This window comes from Oncorhynchus mykiss, chromosome 11 (assembly GCF_013265735.2).
Source record: "Oncorhynchus mykiss isolate Arlee chromosome 11, USDA_OmykA_1.1, whole genome shotgun sequence".
In the NCBI taxonomy this organism is placed as follows: Eukaryota; Metazoa; Chordata; class Actinopteri; order Salmoniformes; family Salmonidae; genus Oncorhynchus; species Oncorhynchus mykiss.
In genome coordinates this window covers 86,150,317-86,168,815 of record NC_048575.1, presented here as the reverse complement: position 1 = coordinate 86,168,815, position 18,499 = coordinate 86,150,317, and the positions used below count along the sequence as shown (strand labels likewise).

General features: G+C 41.1%; 1 protein-coding gene across 1 annotated transcript in view; it reads left to right on the top strand.

The window, feature by feature from the left end:
• The window catches only part of tmem8b (transmembrane protein 8B), a 190,897-nt gene that overhangs the window by 63,823 nt on the left and 108,575 nt on the right, over nt 1–18,499 (top strand). The window contains exons 3-4 of the mRNA XM_036936604.1: nt 3,190–3,323; nt 9,452–9,759. Of these exons, the coding sequence (XP_036792499.1) occupies nt 3,289–3,323; nt 9,452–9,759 (343 nt within the window). The 5' untranslated portion in view covers nt 3,190–3,288. The remainder of the gene's footprint in view (nt 1–3,189; nt 3,324–9,451; nt 9,760–18,499) is intronic.

The following is an 18,499-nucleotide window of genomic DNA, read 5'->3' as shown; positions in this document are numbered from 1 at the left end:
CATTCAACCAACAAGCACAGCATTTACACAAATGACAGATGGTTGGCTGAGAGAAATCGATGATAAAAAGATTGTGGGAGCTGTTTTGTTAGACTTCAGTGCAGCTTTTGACATTATCGATCATAGTCTGCTGCTGGAAAAACGTATGTGTTATGGCTTTACATCCGCTGCTATAACATGGATAAAGAGTTACCTGTCTAACAGAACACAGAGGGTGTTCTTTAATGGAAGCCTCTCCAACATAATCCAGGTAGAATCAGGAATTCTCCATGGATCATCTGGAGCGTCAGGCACGTGACTGATTGGCTGGTCTGTCAGTTCAACAATCAGCTGGAGTGTCAAGCATGCGACTGATTGGCTGGTCTGTCAGTGGTTGAGGGATAGAGACAAATTTGAGGACAGTGACAGTCAATACCGCCTTGCACACTCTTGCCTGATCTAGGGTGTAATCATTAGTCTAACAGTTGCAAACGAGAGTTTCTATTGGACAAATTCAGGTATATTATCGCCGTTTCATTCGATTTGCTTCCGTTTAAGAAAAGTTTTTTTAAACAGAATCAGCGGAATGAATACACCCCTGATCACGAGGAAACACAGTTCACTCTCATAGCAGCCACGTTGTATTCCTTCTCTTCCTTTCGCTTGTGGACTTCTATGCACAACACGTCAGCTGTACGTGACCAGGAGAAAAAACCTTTCCAAGCCAAACCGCTACACACAGCCTACATCGTTGTCACCATATTAGATAAAGTAACGTCATAGTCAATATAGCTAATAGAACTAATGTGTTAGTAAACCTGCTACAAACATGTACCGTTACAGTGTACAGTCAGTAAGCAGTTACACCTGGTGGCAATAAATTAATACATTTCTCTCTTGCTTCTCCTTCATTTTGGAACAAATTCATTTGTTCAAAGCTGTTCAATTGTTGTCTTTCTTTCTCTTTAAGGCAACTACTCACCACAATTTATGCACTGCAGTGCTAGCCAGCTGTAGCTTATACTTTCAGTACTAGATCCCTTCTCTCATCCTTTGATTGGGTGGACAACATGTCAGTTCATGCTGCAAGAGCTCTGATAGGCTGGAGGACGTCCTCTGGAAGTTGTCATAATTACTGTATAAGTCTATGGAAGGAGGTGAGAACCTCCTAGGTTTTGTATTGAATTCAATGTACCCAGTGGAGGATGGAAACTAGCTGTCCTCCGGCTACACCATTGTGCTACCCTACACAGTGCTATTGAGGCTACTGTAGACATTTGCTAAACAGTGTTTTAATCAGTTATTTGGTGACGTGATTATATTTAGTGTAGTTTTATCTAAAAAGGATAACTTTTTAAATGTTTTACAATTTACATTTTTATGAAATTCACTGAGAAGGATGGTCCTCCCCTTCCTCCTCTGAGGAGCCTCAACTGATACATAGACATTCAGTTGTATAATTGACTACGTATCCCCCTTTCTCCACTTTAATAATGTTTACCTACTGCTTTACTCATTTCATATGTATAAACGGTGTTCTATTCTAATATAGACTGAATATTAGTCAATGCCACATCGACATCATTCGTCTTAGTTTATGTATTTATTAATTCCATTATTTTACTTTTAGATTTGAGTATTGTTGTGAATTGTTAGATACTAATGCATTTATCTACACCGATAATAACATCTGCTAGGATTTGATTTGATAAATATGTGTATGTGACAAATAAAAATTGATTTGATTTGTAGCGTGATTCATTACTACAGAAAATGCTTTTCCACTGCTCCAGAGTCCAATGGTGGGGAGCTTTACACCACTCCAGCCCACGCTTGGCATTACGCATGGAGATCTTAGGCTTGGAAACTGGCCATGGAAACCCGTTTCATGAAGCTCCCGACGAACAGCTTGTGCTGACGTTGTTTCCAGGGGCAGTTCGGAACTCAGTAGTTAGTGTTGCAACCGAGGACAGACGATTTTGACATGCTACAGTACGCACTTCAGCACTCGGCGGTCCTGTTCTGTGAGCTTGTGTGGTCTACCACTTCGTGTCTGAGCCGTTGTTGCTCCTAGACGTTTCCTCTTTATAATACAGCACTTAGAGTTGACTGGGGGCAGCTCTAGCAGGGCAGAAATTTGACGAGCTGACTCGTTGGAAAAGTGGCATCCTACCTTCTCTACCTCTCTTATTCTCTACCTCTCTACCGCTCTACCATCTTATCTCTCTACCCTCTCTACCTCTCTACCACTCTACCCTCTCTACCTCTTTAGCCTCTCTACCTCTCTACCCTCTCTACCTCTCTAACCTCTCTACCCTCTCTACCATCTCTACCCTCTCTACCTCTCTCCCCTCTCTACCTCTCTACCTCTCTACCCTCTCTACCTCTCTACTCTCTCTACCCTCTCTACTCTCTCTACCCTCTCTACCCTCTCTACCTCTTTAGCCTCTCTACCTCTCTACCCTCTCTACCTCTCTACCCTCTCTACCTCTCTACCCTCTCTAACTCTTTACCCTCTACCCTCTCTACCTCTCTACCCGCATACCTTCTCTACCATCTCTACCCTCTCTACCTCTCTCCCCTCTCTACCTCTCTACCTCTCTACCCTCTCTACCTCTCTACCCTCTCTACTCTCTCTACCCTCTCTACCCTCTCTACCTCTCTACCCTCTCTACCCTCTCTACCTCTCTACCCTCTCTACCTCTCTACCCTCTCTACCCTCTCTACCCTCTCTACCCTCTCTACCTCTCTACCCTCTCCACCCTCTCCACCCTCTCCACCCTCTCTCCCTCTCTACCTCTCTCTCCCTCTCTACCTCTCTACCCTCTCTACCTCTCTACCCTTTCTACCCTCTCTACCCTCTCTACCTCTCTACCCTCTCTGCCTCTTATAGTACAGTAACAGCTGCAATCAGCTATCTTTCTGAAAAGGGTTTGCTAACAAAAATATTTTTTCCTCTCCTCACCCCTCTTGTCCTCCCCCTCCTCCCCCCTGTTGTCTTCCCCCTCCTCCACCAATCCGCGCCACTCCTCTCCTCTCCTCCCACTCCTCCTCCCCTCATCTCCTCTACTCACCTCTCACCTCTCTCCTTCCCTCTCCTCCCCTCCCCCCTCTCTCCTTCCCTCTCCTCCCCTCCCCCCTATGCTTGCCTCTCCTCTCCTCTCCTCTCCTCTCCTCTCCTCTCCTCTCCTCTCCTCTCCTCTCCTCTAGGGTCTGTATGAGGAGTGTCAGTATCTCTTCCAGCCCCAGCTCATCGTTCAGAGGCTGATAGGGATCTCTGTTCTCTATCCTGGTTACTTCATAGAACAGATGGTTCCTGCCCACAACAGATCTGTGCTCTACAAGTACGTCTAATCTACCCGATCCCTATTGTGACATCACTATCTGTCTGTGTCTGTCTGTCTGTCTGTCTGTCTGCCTGTCTGTCTGTCTGTCTGTCTGTCTGTCTGTCTGTCTGTCTGTCTGTCTGTCTGTCTGTCTATTCAATTCAATTCAATTTAAGGACTTTATTGTCATTGGAAACATATGTTAACATTGCCAAAGCAAGTGAAATAGATAATAAACTAAAGTGAAATAAACAATAAAAATTAACAGTAAACATTACACTCACAAAAGTTCCAAAATAATAAAGACATTTCAAATGTCATATTATGTGCAAATAGTTAAAGTACAAAAGGGAAAATAAATAAACATAAATATGGGTTGTATTTACATTGGTGTTTGTTCTGCACTGGTTGACCTTTTCTAGTGCCAACAGGTCACACATTTTGCTGCAGTGATGGCACACTGTGGTATTTCACCCAATTTAAATTCTTTGTGGGTCTTTGTAATCTGAGGGAAATATGTGTCTCTAATATGGTCATACATTTGGCAGGAAGTGCAGCTCAGTTTCCACCTCATTTTGTGGGCAGTGTGCACATAGCCTGTCTTCTCTTGAGAGCCATGTCTGCCTACGGCGGCCTTTCTCAATAGCAAGGCTATGCTCACTGAGTCTGTACATAGTCAAAGCTTTCCTTAATTTTGGGTCAGTCACAGTTGTCAGGTATTCTGCTGTACTCTCTGTTTAGGGCCAAATAGCATTCTAGTTTGCTCAGTTTTTTTGTAAATTCTTTCCAATGTGTCAAGTGATTATTTTTTTGTTTTTTCATGATTTGGTTGGGTCTAATTGTGTTGCTTTCCTGGAGGTTTGTTTGTGTTTGTGAACAGAGCCCCAGAACCAGCTTGCTTAGGGGACTCTTCTCCAGGTTCATCTCTCTATAGGTGATGGCTTTGTTATGGAAGGTTTGGGAATCGCTTCCTTTTAGGTGGTTGTACAATTTAAAGGCTCTTTTCTGGATTTTGATAATTAGTGGGTATCGGCCTAATTCTGCTCTGCATGCATTATTTGGTGTTCTACGTTGTACACGGAGGACATTTTTGCAGAATTCTGCATGCAGAGTCTCAATTTGGTGTTTGTCCCATTTTGTGAAATCTTGGTTGGTGAGCGGACCACAGACCTCACAACCATAAAGGGTAATGGGTTCAATAACTGATTCAAGTATTTTTAGACAGATTCTAATTGGTATGTTGAAATTTATGATTATAATTGGGATGTTGAATTTCATGTTCCTTTGATCTCATAAAAGGCCATTCTTGCCTTGTCTCTCAGATCGTTCACAGCTTTGTGGAAGTTACCTGTGGTGCTGATGTTTAGGCCGATGTATATATTGTTTTTTGTGTGCTCTAGGGCAACGGTGTCTAGATGGAATTTGTATTTGTGGTCCTGGCAACTGAATCTTTTTTGGAACACCATTATTTTTGTCTTACTGAGATTTACTGTCAGAGCCCAGGTCTGACAGAATCTGTGCAGAATATCTAGGTGCTGCTATTGGCCCTTCTTGGTTCATTTCCGATTTCAAGGAGGAAGTCTGGGTTTCTGCTCTTTAGGCCAAAGGCACATGACCTCAGACCTTGTATATTCCAGGATGAGATAGTAAAAGCTTTGTGTCTAGTTTTGTTTTGTTTGGTTTGGGCTCGGACCATCACAGTAGGTGTGATCAGAGCATGTTGAGCATCTGATGCTACCTCTTAGATCGCAGGATGGGGCTTGGGCAGGTGTTGTCTCTCTCCTTCTCAATTCAATTCAATTTCAGGGCTTTATTGGCATGGGAAACATATGTTTACATTGCCAAAGCTAGTGAAATAGATAATAAAATAAAGTGAAATAAACAATAAAAATGAACGGTAAACATTACACTCACAAAAGTTCCCGAAGGAATAGAGACATTTCAAATGTCATATTATGTCTGCCTGGGAACACTGTATACTGTATACTGTAGTGTTATAACGATGTGCAAATAGTTAAAGTACTAAAGGGACAACTATCTCTTTCTGTCTCTCTCTGTCTCTCTCTCCCTGTTTCTCATTCTCTCATTGTCTCTCTCTCTCTCTGTCTCTCATTCTCTCTCTCTCTCTCTCTCTCTCTCTCTCTCTCTCCCCCTCTCTCTCATTCTCTCTCTCTCTCGCTCTCTGTCTCTCATTATCTCTCTCATTATCTCTCTCTCTCTCCCACTCTCTCTCCCTGTCTCTCATTCTCTCTCTCTCCCCCTGTCTCTCTCTCTCCCTCTCTGTCTCTCTCTTTCTCTCTCTTTGTCTCTCTCCATTTTCTCTCTCTCTCTCTCTGTCTCTGTCTCTGCCTCTCTCTCTCTTTTTTTAATGCTGGGACTAACTGTGTATTACGGGTCAATTCAACAACATACAGAGAGTTTGCATAGTGTTATTCATTCTAAATCTGTTCTCTTCTAAAGCTTAGAAAACATTCACTTGGTAGGACTACTGAATGTCAATGAACTAGAATGATTTGTTTGAATTAATCAGGTGTGAAACGAGCCCAATGGAGTGGAAGCTAGCTAATGAAGGAAACATTAATTACTTTTTATTTATTATTTTTAATTTTCAAATGGAAAAATCTACATTCATAATAACCTGTTTATCTGAATGCCTTTAATACTATATAGAAAACAATTAATGTTGCCATTTCTTCTGTTGTTTAAGCTCTGCAGCGATACATCATCCCATCTGGTTTAAACTTTCGTTGGTTCGTTTGATGTGCAACATAAGGCTAAACTAATTGGACTGAAAGGACAAATAGAAAACAGCTAACTGATAGTCCTTTGGATGAAAACAAAAACATTTACTTTCTCAGTAATCAAAGCATAGAGTTAATCTTCACATTTCCACAATGTTGTACAGATAATTCATCCTAATTTGGTATATTTTGAATAATGTCAATATTTTCTAGAAGAAAGGATGCCTTTTCTGTCCCCTAACGATCAATCAGTACAATGGGGCTATAATAATGCTGATAATGATAATAATAATGATGATGATAAATAATGATGATGATAAATAATGATGATGATAAATAATGATAATAATGATAAATAATGATAATAATGATAAATAATGATAATGATGATAAATAATGATAATAATGATAAATAATGATGATGATAAATAATGATGATGATGATAAATAATGACAATGATAATAAATAATGATAATGATGATACATAATGATAATTATGATAAATAATGATAATGATGATGATGATGATGATAAATAATGATAATAATGATAAATAATGATAATGATGATACATAATGATAATTATGATACATAATGATGATGATGATGATAAATAATGATAATGATGATAAATAACGATGATAATGATAAATAATGATAATGATGATAAATAATGATGATGATGATAAATAATGATGATGATGATAATTAATGATAATAAATAATGATAATGATGATAAATAATGATAATTATGATAAATAATGATGATAAATAATGATAGTGATGATAATAATGATGATAGTAATGATAATAATGATGATAGTGATGATAATAATGATCATAGTGATGATAATGATGATGATGATAGTGATGATGATAGTGATGATGATGATAGTGATGGTGATAGTGATGATGATAGTGATGGTGATAGTGATGATGATAGTGATGATGATGATAGTGGTGATGATGATGATGATAGTGATGATGATGATGATGATGATGATAATAATGATGATAGTGATGATGATGATGATGATGATAGTATTGATAATAATGATGATAGTGATTATAGTGATGATAATGATGATAGTGATGATGATGATAGTGATGATAGTGATGATGATGACGATAGTGATGATGATGATGATGATAGTGATGATAGTGATGATAGTGATGATAATGATGATAGTGATGATGATGATAGTGATGATGATGATGATGATAGTGATGATGATGATGATAGTGATGATGATGATAGTGATGATGATGATAGTGATGATGATGATGATAGTGATGATGATGATGATGATAGTGATGATGATGATGATGATAGTGATGATGATGATAGTGATGGTGATAGTGATGATGATAGTGATGGTGATAGTGATGATGATAGTGATGATGATGATAGTGGTGATGATGATGATGATAGTGATGATGATGATGATGATGATGATAATAATGATGATAGTGATGATGATGATGATGATAGTATTGATAATAATGATGATAGTGATTATAGTGATGATAATGATGATAGTGATGATGATGATAGTGATGATAGTGATGATGATGATGATAGTGATGATGATGATGATGATAGTGATGATAGTGATGATAATGATGATAGTGATGATGATGATAGTGATGATGACGATGATGATGATAGTGATGATGATGATGATAGTGATGATGATGATGATAGTGATGATGATGATAGTGATGATGATGATAGTGATGATGATGATGATAGTGATGATGATGATGATGATGATAGTGATGATGATGATGATGATAGTGATGATGATGATGATGATGATGATGATAATGATGATAAATAATGATGATGATGATAAATAATGATGATGATGATAATTAATGATAATAAATAATGATAATGATGATAAATAATGATAATTATGATAAATAATGATGATAAATAATGATAGTGATGATAATAATGATGATAGTAATGATAATAATGATGATAGTGATGATAATAATGATCATAGTGATGATAATGATGATGATGATAGTGATGATGATAGTGATGATGATGATGATAAATAATGATGATGATGATAAATAATGACAATGATAATAAATAATGATAATGATGATACATAATGATAATTATGATAAATAATGATAATGATGATGATGATGATGATAAATAATGATAATAATGATAAATAATGATAATGATGATACATAATGATAATTATGATACATAATGATGATGATGATGATAAATAATGATAATGATGATAAATAATGATGATAATGATAAATAATGATAATGATGATAAATAATGATGATGATGATAAATAATGATGATGATGATAATGAATGATAATAAATAATGATAATGATGATAAATAATGATAATTATGATAAATAATGATGATAAATAATGATAGTGATGATACTAATGATGATACTAATGATAATAATGATGATAGTGATGATAATAATGATCATAGTGATGATAATGATGATGATGATAGTGATGATGATAGTGATGATGATGATAGTGATGGTGATAGTGATGATGATAGTGATGATGATGATAGTGGTGATGATGATGATGATAGTGATGATGATGATGATGATGATGATGATAATAATGATGATAGTGATGATGATGATGATGATGATGATGATGATGATGATAGTATTGATAATAATGATGATAGTGATTATAGCGATGATAATGATGATAGTGATGATGATGATAGTGATGATAGTGATGATGATGATAGTGATGATGATGATGATAGTGATGATAGTGATGATAGTGATGATGATGATGATAGTGATGATGATGATGATGATGATAGTGATGATAGTGATGATAGTGATGATGATGATGATAGTGATGATGATAGTGATGATGATGATGATAGTGATGATAGTGATGATGATGATGATGATGATGATAGTGATGATGATGATGATGATGATGATGATGATGATGATAGTGATGATAGTGATGATGATGATGATAGTGATGATGATGATGATGATGCAGAACATTACTGCATGTTTCTTTATTAACTCCTTTCTAGATCAGCCTGTGTTGATGCATATTATGAATTTATTTAGTCTGTTAAACACAAAAATAACTATGTTTTAAGTGATAATTTTAGACTGGTCTGGAGCAGAAAAAGAAAGTAACTTGATCCATGCTCTACCTACGTTTTCCAGCACACAGCTTTCACCTACAGTAGTGTCTATAACGGTCTACTGTACTTTAAACAACATGTATGCTTCTCACCATGGGGCAGAATGAGGCCCAACCCTCTCAAACAGTCTCACTCTTCAGGGCTAATTAACTTTTAATGTAAATACTGTACCGCAATTTCAGATATAATGCCAATGTGTTTTTATTATCATTTGCAGAGTGTTCATCCCCAGTTACGTGTCCAGTGTAAAAGTCCAACTGGCTAACTGCAGCACACACCCCAGAGACCAACCATCCAGGGGACAGACGCGAGACAGAGACAGTACTGGAGACAGCTGTTCTGTTGTCTTAAAGATCCGAGCCAGGGCTCCTCCAGTCCACAACTCATCAGCTCTGGACTGCAGGGAGTGGTCACCGTGTGAGCTTGACACACCCCTTCCTGCCTGGGAACACTGGTACTATATCCTGGTGGAGCGTTACCTAAGCAACCAGGACGTATACTTCCGCATCGGTGTGCAGGTCACAGGTAGGCAGTGATGGTTTGTTTCTTTCCCTGTCTCTTGTCTCTGTGTTGTGCAGAGGTTTGAGGCCTCATTTGGGTTGTATGTCTAGTCGGTGAGATCAAAACCAATCTCCGTGAATCTCTATAGTGGGACATAATATTGAGAGTGTCCTGTTATGTCTGTGACCTAACGAGGGAGTGTCCTGTTATGTCTGTGTCCTAACGAGGGAGTGTCCTGTTATGTGTGTGTCCTAACGAGGGAGTGTCCTGTTATGTGTGTGTCCTAACGAGGGAGTGTCCTGTTATGTCTGTGTCCTGTTGTGTGTGTCCTAACGAGGGAGTGTCCTGTTATGTGTGTGTCCAGTTATGTGTGTGTCCTAATCAGGGAGTGTCCTGTTATGTGTGTGTCCTGTTATGTGTGTGTCCTAACGAGGGAGTGTCCTGTTATGTCTGTGACCTAATGAGGGAGTGTCCTGTTATGTCTGTGCCCTAACGAGGGAGTGTCCTGTTATGTGTGTGTCCTGTTATGTGTGTGTCCTAACGAGGGAGTGTCCTGTTATGTGTGTGTCCTGTTATGTGTGTGTCCTAATCAGGGAGTGTCCTGTTATGTGTGTGTCCTAACGAGGGAGCGTCCTGTTATGTGTGTGTCCTGTTGTGTGTGTCCTAACGAGGGAGTGTCCTGTTATGTGTGTGTCCTGTTATGTGTGTGTCCTAATCAGGGAGTGTCCTGTTATGTGTGTGTCCCTAACGAGGGTCTCGTCTGTAAGGAAATCAAACCACTCAAATCCCTTTTGAGACTGCAGAGTGTCATTACAGAAAGCATTCCATATCATAACATTCACAGTCACAGTCTTTCATGGAGATTTAACTGAAGCATTCTGAAGTATCGTGCAGGTCTGTTATATCCTCGAGATGTGAGCATGTGTTAACAGCAAGCCACGAGATCAGTCACACACACATATGCACGCACGTACACCAGAGCCTTGCATGGGCATTACATTTAAGCCCGAGCCGCGCCCAGACCCAATTGCTTCTTCTAAATTTAAGGCCCGACTCTAAAATCGGAAATGACTTTCTTCATTAGTAAATCCGTTAGCTACTCGTCTCAGTCGTAGCTGCTCCTGGCTGCGCTACCGCTCGGCATGTATGAGTATCCATAGCAACGGCTCTGCTTTGAGCTGCTCAATGACGAGACATTAGAGTAGAGCTGTTAGCTAGCTACTTTAAGTAAATCCGACAAAACTCACGGAATGTTCTTATTTTTTTTGTGAAATAATCTCTCTTGTCGACTCAGACAATGTTTTGGTCTTATATTTGACGGGGTTGAAGCCCTTCTAACACCATGTTATGATCTTTATTTTATTTATTTTATTTTACCTTTATTTAACCAGGCAAGTCAGTTAAGAACAAATTCTTATTTTCAATGACGGCCTGGGAACAGTGGGTTAACTGCCTGTTCAGGGGCAGAACGACAGATTTGTACCTTGTCAGCTCGGGGGTTTGAACTCGCAACCTTCCGGTTACTAGTCCAACGCTCTAACCACTAGGCTACCCTGCCGCCCCGGCAGAGCAGAAGCAAGTGGTTCAGCTTGCCAGCAGAGCTACGTTACAGGGAGCTGTGGGCTTTGGTTCGGCCAGCAGAGCTACGTTACAGAGAGCTGTGGGGCTTGGTTCGGCCAGCAGAGCTACGTTACAGAGAGCTGTGGGGCTTGTTTCGGCCAGCAGAGCTACGTTACAGAGAGCTGTGGGGCTTGTTTCGGCCAGCAGAGCTACGTTACAGGGAGCTATGGGGCTTGGTTCGGCCAGCAGAGCTACGTTACAGGGAGCTATGGGGCTTGGTTCGGCCAGCAGAGCTACGTTACAGAGAACTGTGGGGCTTGTTTCGGCCAGCAGAGCTACGTTACAGGGAGCTGTGGGGCTTGTTTCGGCCAGCAGAGCTACGTTACAGGGAGCTATGGGGCTTGGTTCGGCCAGCAGAGCTACGTTACAGAGAGCTGTGGGGCTTGGTTCGACCAGCAGAGCTACGTTACAGGGAGCTATGGGGCTTGGTTCGGCCAGCAGAGCTACGTTACAGAGAGCTGTGAGGCTTGTTTCGGCCAGCAGAGCTACGTTACAGGGAGCTATGGGGCTTGGTTCGGCCAGCAGAGCTACGTTACAGAGAGCTGTGGGGCTTGGTTCGACCAGCAGAGCTACGTTACAGGGAGCTATGGGGCTTGGTTCGGCCAGCAGAGCTACGTTACAGGGAGCTGTGGGGCTTGTTTCGGCCAGCAGAGCTACGTTACAGGGAGCTATGGGGCTTGGTTCGGCCAGCAGAGCTACGTTACAGGGAGCTATGGGGCTTGGTTCGGCCAGCAGAGCTACGTTACAGAGAGCTGGGGAGCTTAGAACAGGGTATCAACGTCTTGTAATAACATAACTGGCTGGCAGAGTTTTGGCTGTCCCATCAGGCAAAACGATGAGATGTGTTTAGTAATATCTGATTAAAGACATTGTGTCTAGTAATATCTGATTAAAGACATTGTGTCTAGTAATATCTGATTAAAGACATTGTGTCTAGTAATATCAGATTAAAGATGAACAGCTTGATGATCTGATCTGGGAATCTGGCCCCTGGCTCATATGGCCCTGGCCCCTGGCTCATATGGCCCTGGCCCCTGGCTCATATGGCCCTGGCCCCTGGCTCATATGGCCCTGGCCCCTAGCTCATATGGCCCTGGCCCCTAGCTCATATGGCCCTGGCCCCTAGCTCATATGGCCCTGCCCCTAGCTCAGCCTGGCAGTGGCTGGTATGACCAGGTGGTGGTTGGGCTGGTATGACCAGGTGGTGGTTGGGCTGGTATGACCAGGTGGTGGTTGGGCTGGTATGGTGGTGTGCTCCCTCTGCTGTTTCCTGAATGTCAGGATCAGCTCCTCTGTTTTGAGTGAGAGGTTATTTTCCTAGCACCACATTCGCAGGGCCCTCACATCCTCCCTGTTGGCTGTCTCGGCATACTTGTGCAAGTGACATTAAAACTTAAAGCTTGAAACACACACACACCCTTTCACACTCACCACAACTCTGTTGCCGAGTCCTTTTACCCCTACCTATATGTACATAGCTACCTCAATTACCTTACTGTCTATTTTCTATCCTTTACCCCTACCTATATGTACATAGCCATGTTATTACCATACTGTCTATTATCTATCCTTTACCCCTACCTATATGTACATAGCTACCTCAATTACATTACTGTCTATTTTCTATCCTTTACCCCTACCTATATGTACATAGCCATGTTATTACCATACTGTCTATTATCTATCCTTTACCCCTACCTATATGTACATAGCTACCTCATTTACCTTACTGTCTATTATCTATCCTTTACCCCTACCTATGTGTACATAACTACCTCAATTACCTCGTACCCCTGCACATTGACTCAGTACTGGTACTCCCTGTATATAGCCATGTTATTACCTCGTACTCCCTGTATATAGCCATGTTATTACCTCGTACTTCCTGTATATAGTCATGTTACTACCTGGTACTTCCTGTATATAGTCATGTTACTACCTGGTACTCCCTGTATATAGTTATGTTACTACCTGGTACTTCCTGTATATAGTCATGTTACTACCTGGTACTCCCTGTATATAGTTATGTTACTACCTGGTACTTCCTGTATATAGTCATGTTACTACCTGGTACTCCCTGTATATAGTTATGTTACTACCTCGTACTCCCTGTATATAGTCATGTTACTACCTGGTACTCCCTGTATATAGTTATGTTACTACCTGGTACTTCCTGTATATAGTCATGTTACTACCTGGTACTCCCTGTATATAGTTATGTTACTACCTGGTACTCCCTGTATATAGTTATGTTACTACCTGGTACTTCCTGTATATAGTCATGTTATTACCTCGTACTTCCTGTATATAGTTATGTTACTACCTGGTACTTATTGTATATGTAACGGATGTGAAATAGCTAGCTAGCTAGCTAGCGGTGGTGCGCGCTAAATAGCATTTCAATCGGTGACGTCACTTGCTCTGAGACCTTGAAGTAGTAGTTCCCTTACTACCTGGTACTTCCTGTATATAGTCATGTTACTACCAGGTGGTTTCTGGGATACTACCCTGTTGGAAGAAGAGCTGTATCAGAATAGTGATAACAAAGTGAAAATCCTTATTTTCTAGTAGTACTCTGGTTTACATATAGAGAGGCCCAGCGTATTCAGCTTGTCGCCACTTCTCTAACTCGACACTTCACTGATCGCAGGTCATTTCAGCAGGTCTGATCGCAGGTCATTTCAGCAGGTCTGATCGCAGGTCATTTCAGCAGGTCTGATCTCGGGTCATTTCAGCAGGTCTGATCTCAGGTCATTTCAGCAGGTCTGATCGCAGGTCATTTCAGCAGGTCTGATCTCGGGTCATTTCAGCAGGTCTGATCACAGGTCATTTCAGCAGGTCTGATCTCGGGTCATTTCAGCAGGTCTGATCACAGGTCATTTCAGCAGGTCTGATCGCAGGTCATTTCAGCAGGTCTGATCTCGGGTCATTTCAGCAGGTCTGATCACAGGTCATTTCAGCAGGTCTGATCACAGGTCATTTCAGCAGGTCTGATCGCAGGTCATTTCAGCAGGTCTGATCACAGCTCATTTCAGCAGGTCTGATCGCAGCTCATTTCAGCAGGTCTGATCTCGGGTCATTTCAGCAGGTCTGATCACAGGTCATTTCAGCAGGTCTGATCTCGGGTCATTTCAGCAGGTCTGATCACAGGTCATTTCAGCAGGTCTGATCACAGGTCATTTCAGCAGGTCTGATCTCAGGTCATTTCAGCAGGTCTGATCTCAGGTCATTTCAGCAGGTCTGGTCGCAGGTCGTTTCAGCAGGTCTGATCTGAGGTCATTTCAGCAGGTCTGATCACAGGTAATTTCAGCAGGTCTGATCGGAGGTCGTTTCAGTAGATCTGAGCTTGTGTGATCGCTAGAGGGCGTTTTAGCACCTCAAATACTCCCTGTCTATTCCCTTTCAATCCACCCTTTCAAATGTTGTCTTTGTGATTCCAGTGTGTTTCTGAGGGTTTGGACCTGAGTGGTGAATCACTGTGTGTGAAACGACAAGGGATGTCTGGCCGCACGGCACTCTGATGTCATCACAGAGAGACAGATAAACAGAACAGACTGATGTCATGACAGAGAGACAGATAAACAGAACAGACTGATGTCATCACGGAGAGACAGATAAACAGAACAGACTGATGTCATCACAGAGAGACAGATAAACAGAACAGACTGATGTCATCACAGAGAGACAGATAAACAGAACAGACTGATGTCATCACGGAGAGACAGATAAACAGAACGGAGGGTTAAAGACAGGTTGTGGGAAGAAAAGAAAAGTAAACACAATCAACCAATGAACAAAATGGACAGGTAGAGAAGTGGTGCTTTTTAAAACACTTTAAGCTCTGTTCTTTTAAACACACTCTATGCTTTTACAAAATTTGTTCATCCAATTTTTTTGTCCGTCCACTTTAAATAGTTTGAAAGGATTTGACTTTTGTTCTCCAATGTACTACATGATCTGGAAAGTTAAAAAGATCCAGAGAGAGCACCACTCTACTGTACCCTTTATAAAATATTCATTACCGAGAGATGGAAAACTAAGGACATTTTAATTTGCAAAACAATAAGGCTTTTATTTTACGCGGACTATTGGAAGGTTTTCAATACTGGTAAAAACATTCCATATTTCCCTAGTCGTTGGTAAGAGAAGTGTATTAACATCATAGGGTGAGAAAGAGAGAGAGAGGGAGGTGGCGGGGGGAGAGTAAGAGAGGGTGTAGCACTGTGAGGAGCCTTAGAGAAGGCACTACAGAGACCAGAGGAGAACAGTGGGGAGTAGACAGAGAGAGAGAAGAAGGGAGAGAGAGAGAGAAGAAGGGAGAGAGAGAGAGAGAGAAGAAGGGAGAGAGAGAGAGAGAGAAGGGAGAGAGAGAGAGAAGGGATAGAGAGAGAGAGAGAGAAGAAGGGAGAGAGAGAGAAGAAGGGAGAGAGAGAGAGATGGGAGAGAGAGAGAGAGAGAGAGAGAGAGAAGAAGGGAGAGAGAGAGAGAGAAGAAGGGAGAGAGAGAGAGAGAGAAGGGAGAGAGAGAGAGAAGGGAGAGAGAGAGAGAAGGGAGAGAGATAGAGAGATAGAGAATGGAGAGAGAGAGAGAGAAGGGAGAGAGAGAGAGAGAGAGAGAGAATGGAGAGAGAGAGAGAGAGAATGGAGAGAGAGAGAGAGAATGGAGAGAGATGTGGAGGGAGAGCAAGTGAGAGCGGAATAGAGATCTCTCCTCTCTCTGAGATCCTGATAAGCCTCTCTTGTCAAGAGTAGAGAAGTAGTGTTTCCAAGACAAGATAAATGTTTCATGTTCTTTAGGCTGCACTGTTTCCAAGAAAAGAGAAACATGCAGCATGAGAGAGTATATAAGGCCTACTAGCACTCAGAGAGTGTATACCGCCTACTAACACTCAGAGAGTGTATAACGCCTACTAGCACTCAGAGAGTGTATAACGCCTACTAACACTCAGAGAGTGTATAACGCCTACTAACACTCAGAGAGTGTATAACACCTACTAACACTCAGAGAGTGTATAACACCTACTAACACTCAGAGAGTGTATAACGCCTACTAACACTCAGAGAGTGTATAACGCCTACTAACACTCAGAGAGTGTATAACGCCTACTAACACTCAGAGAGTGTATAACGCCTACTAACACTCAGAGAGTGTATAACGCCTACTAACACTCAGAGAGTGTATAACGCCTACTAGCACTGACGGCTACTGACACTGTTGAAACATGTCTATAACACATATATTTTTTATTTAACCAGGCAAGTCAGTTAAGAACAAATTCTTATTTAAAATGACGACCTTCCAAAAGGCAAAAGACCTCCTGCGTGGATGGGGGCTGAGATTAAAAAAAATAAAAATAAAAATAAGTAACATAGAAATATAGGACAAAACACACATCACGACAAGAGAGACAATACTACATAAAGAGAGACCTAAGACAACATAGCATACTGTTGAAACAAGTTAACACATATTCACACTTTTGAAACACTTATATAACACAGATATAAACTGTTGAAATACGTCTATAACATATAATACTTTCCGTTTCCTTTGAATTTGTTCCGGATCAGGGGACTGTGAAAAGACCCCTGGTGGCATGTCTGGTGGTGCAAGTGTGTGTGTCAGTGCTGTGTGTTAGTTGACTATGCAAACAATTTGGAATTTTAAACACATTAATATTTCTTATAAATAAGAAGAAGTGATGCAGTCAGTCTCTCCTCTGAGCCAAGAGAGACCGGCATGCATAGTGTTAATATCAGCCCTCTGATTACAATGAAGAGCGAGATGTGCCGCTCTGTTCTGGACCAGCTGCAGTTTAACTAGGTCTTTCCTTGCAGCACTGGACCACACGACTGCACAATAATCAAGATGAGATAAAACTACAGCCTGCAGGACTTGCTTTGTGGAGTGTGGTGTCAAAAAAGCTGAACATCTCTTTATTACAGACAGACCTCTCCCCATCTATACAACCATTGAATCTACGGTATATGTTTTGACCATGACAGTTTTACAATCTCAGGTAACACCAAGTCATTTAGTCTCCTCAACTTGTTCAGCCACACAATTCATTACCAGATTCAGCTGAGGTCTACAATTTAGGGGATGATTTGTACCAAATACAATGCTCTTAGTTTTAGAGATGTTCAGGACCAGTTTATTACTGGCCACCCATTCCAAAACAGACTGCAACTCTTTGTTAAGGGTTTCAGTGACTTCATTTGCTGTGGTTGCTGATACGTATTTGCTTGAATCATCAGCATACATGGACACACATGCTTTGTTTAAAACCAGTGACAGGTTGTTGGTAACAATAGAAAAGAGTAGAGGGCCTAGAGAGCTGCCCTGCGGTACACCACACTTTACATGTTTGACTTTAGAGAAGCTTCCATAAAAAAACTGAGTTATATTAGATAGATAGCTCTGAGTTCTATTAGATAGATGGCTCTGAGTTCACAATATGGCAGAGGTTGAAAAGCCATAACGCATACGTTTTTTTAACAACAGGTTATGGTCAATAATATCAAAGGCTGCTCTGAAATCTAACAGTACAGTTCCCACAGTCTTTTTATTATCAACTTCTTTCAACCAATCATCAGTCATTTGTGTCAGTGCAGTACATGTTCAGTGTCTTTCTCTATAAGCATGCTGAAAGTCTGTTGTTAATTTGTTTACAGCTCCTGAGTAGCGCGGCGGTCTAAGGCACTGCATCTCAGTGCTAGAGGTGTCACTACAGACCCTGGTTTGATTCCAGGCTGTATCACAACCGGCCGTGTTTGGGAGTCCCATAGGACGGCACCCAATTGACCCAGCGTCGTCCGGGTTAGAGTTTGGCCGTGGTAGGCCGTCATTGTAAATAAGAATTTATTCTTAACTGACTTACCTAGTTAAATAAAGGTTAAATAAAACATTAAATAAATACAGAGATGTAACCTTGAAATTGGACCACATTTTTCCAACAGTTTGCTAAGAGCTGGCAGCTGATAGATCAGATGTTAGAACATATAAAGGCTGTTTTACCTTTACCTTGGGTAGCAGAATGACCTTGGCTTCCCTCCAGGCTTGAGGAAAGTCTTCTAGGCCTGAGGACAAAGACTTTTCGCTAGGCTCAGATTAAAGATATGACAGAGAGCTGACTCTATAGCCT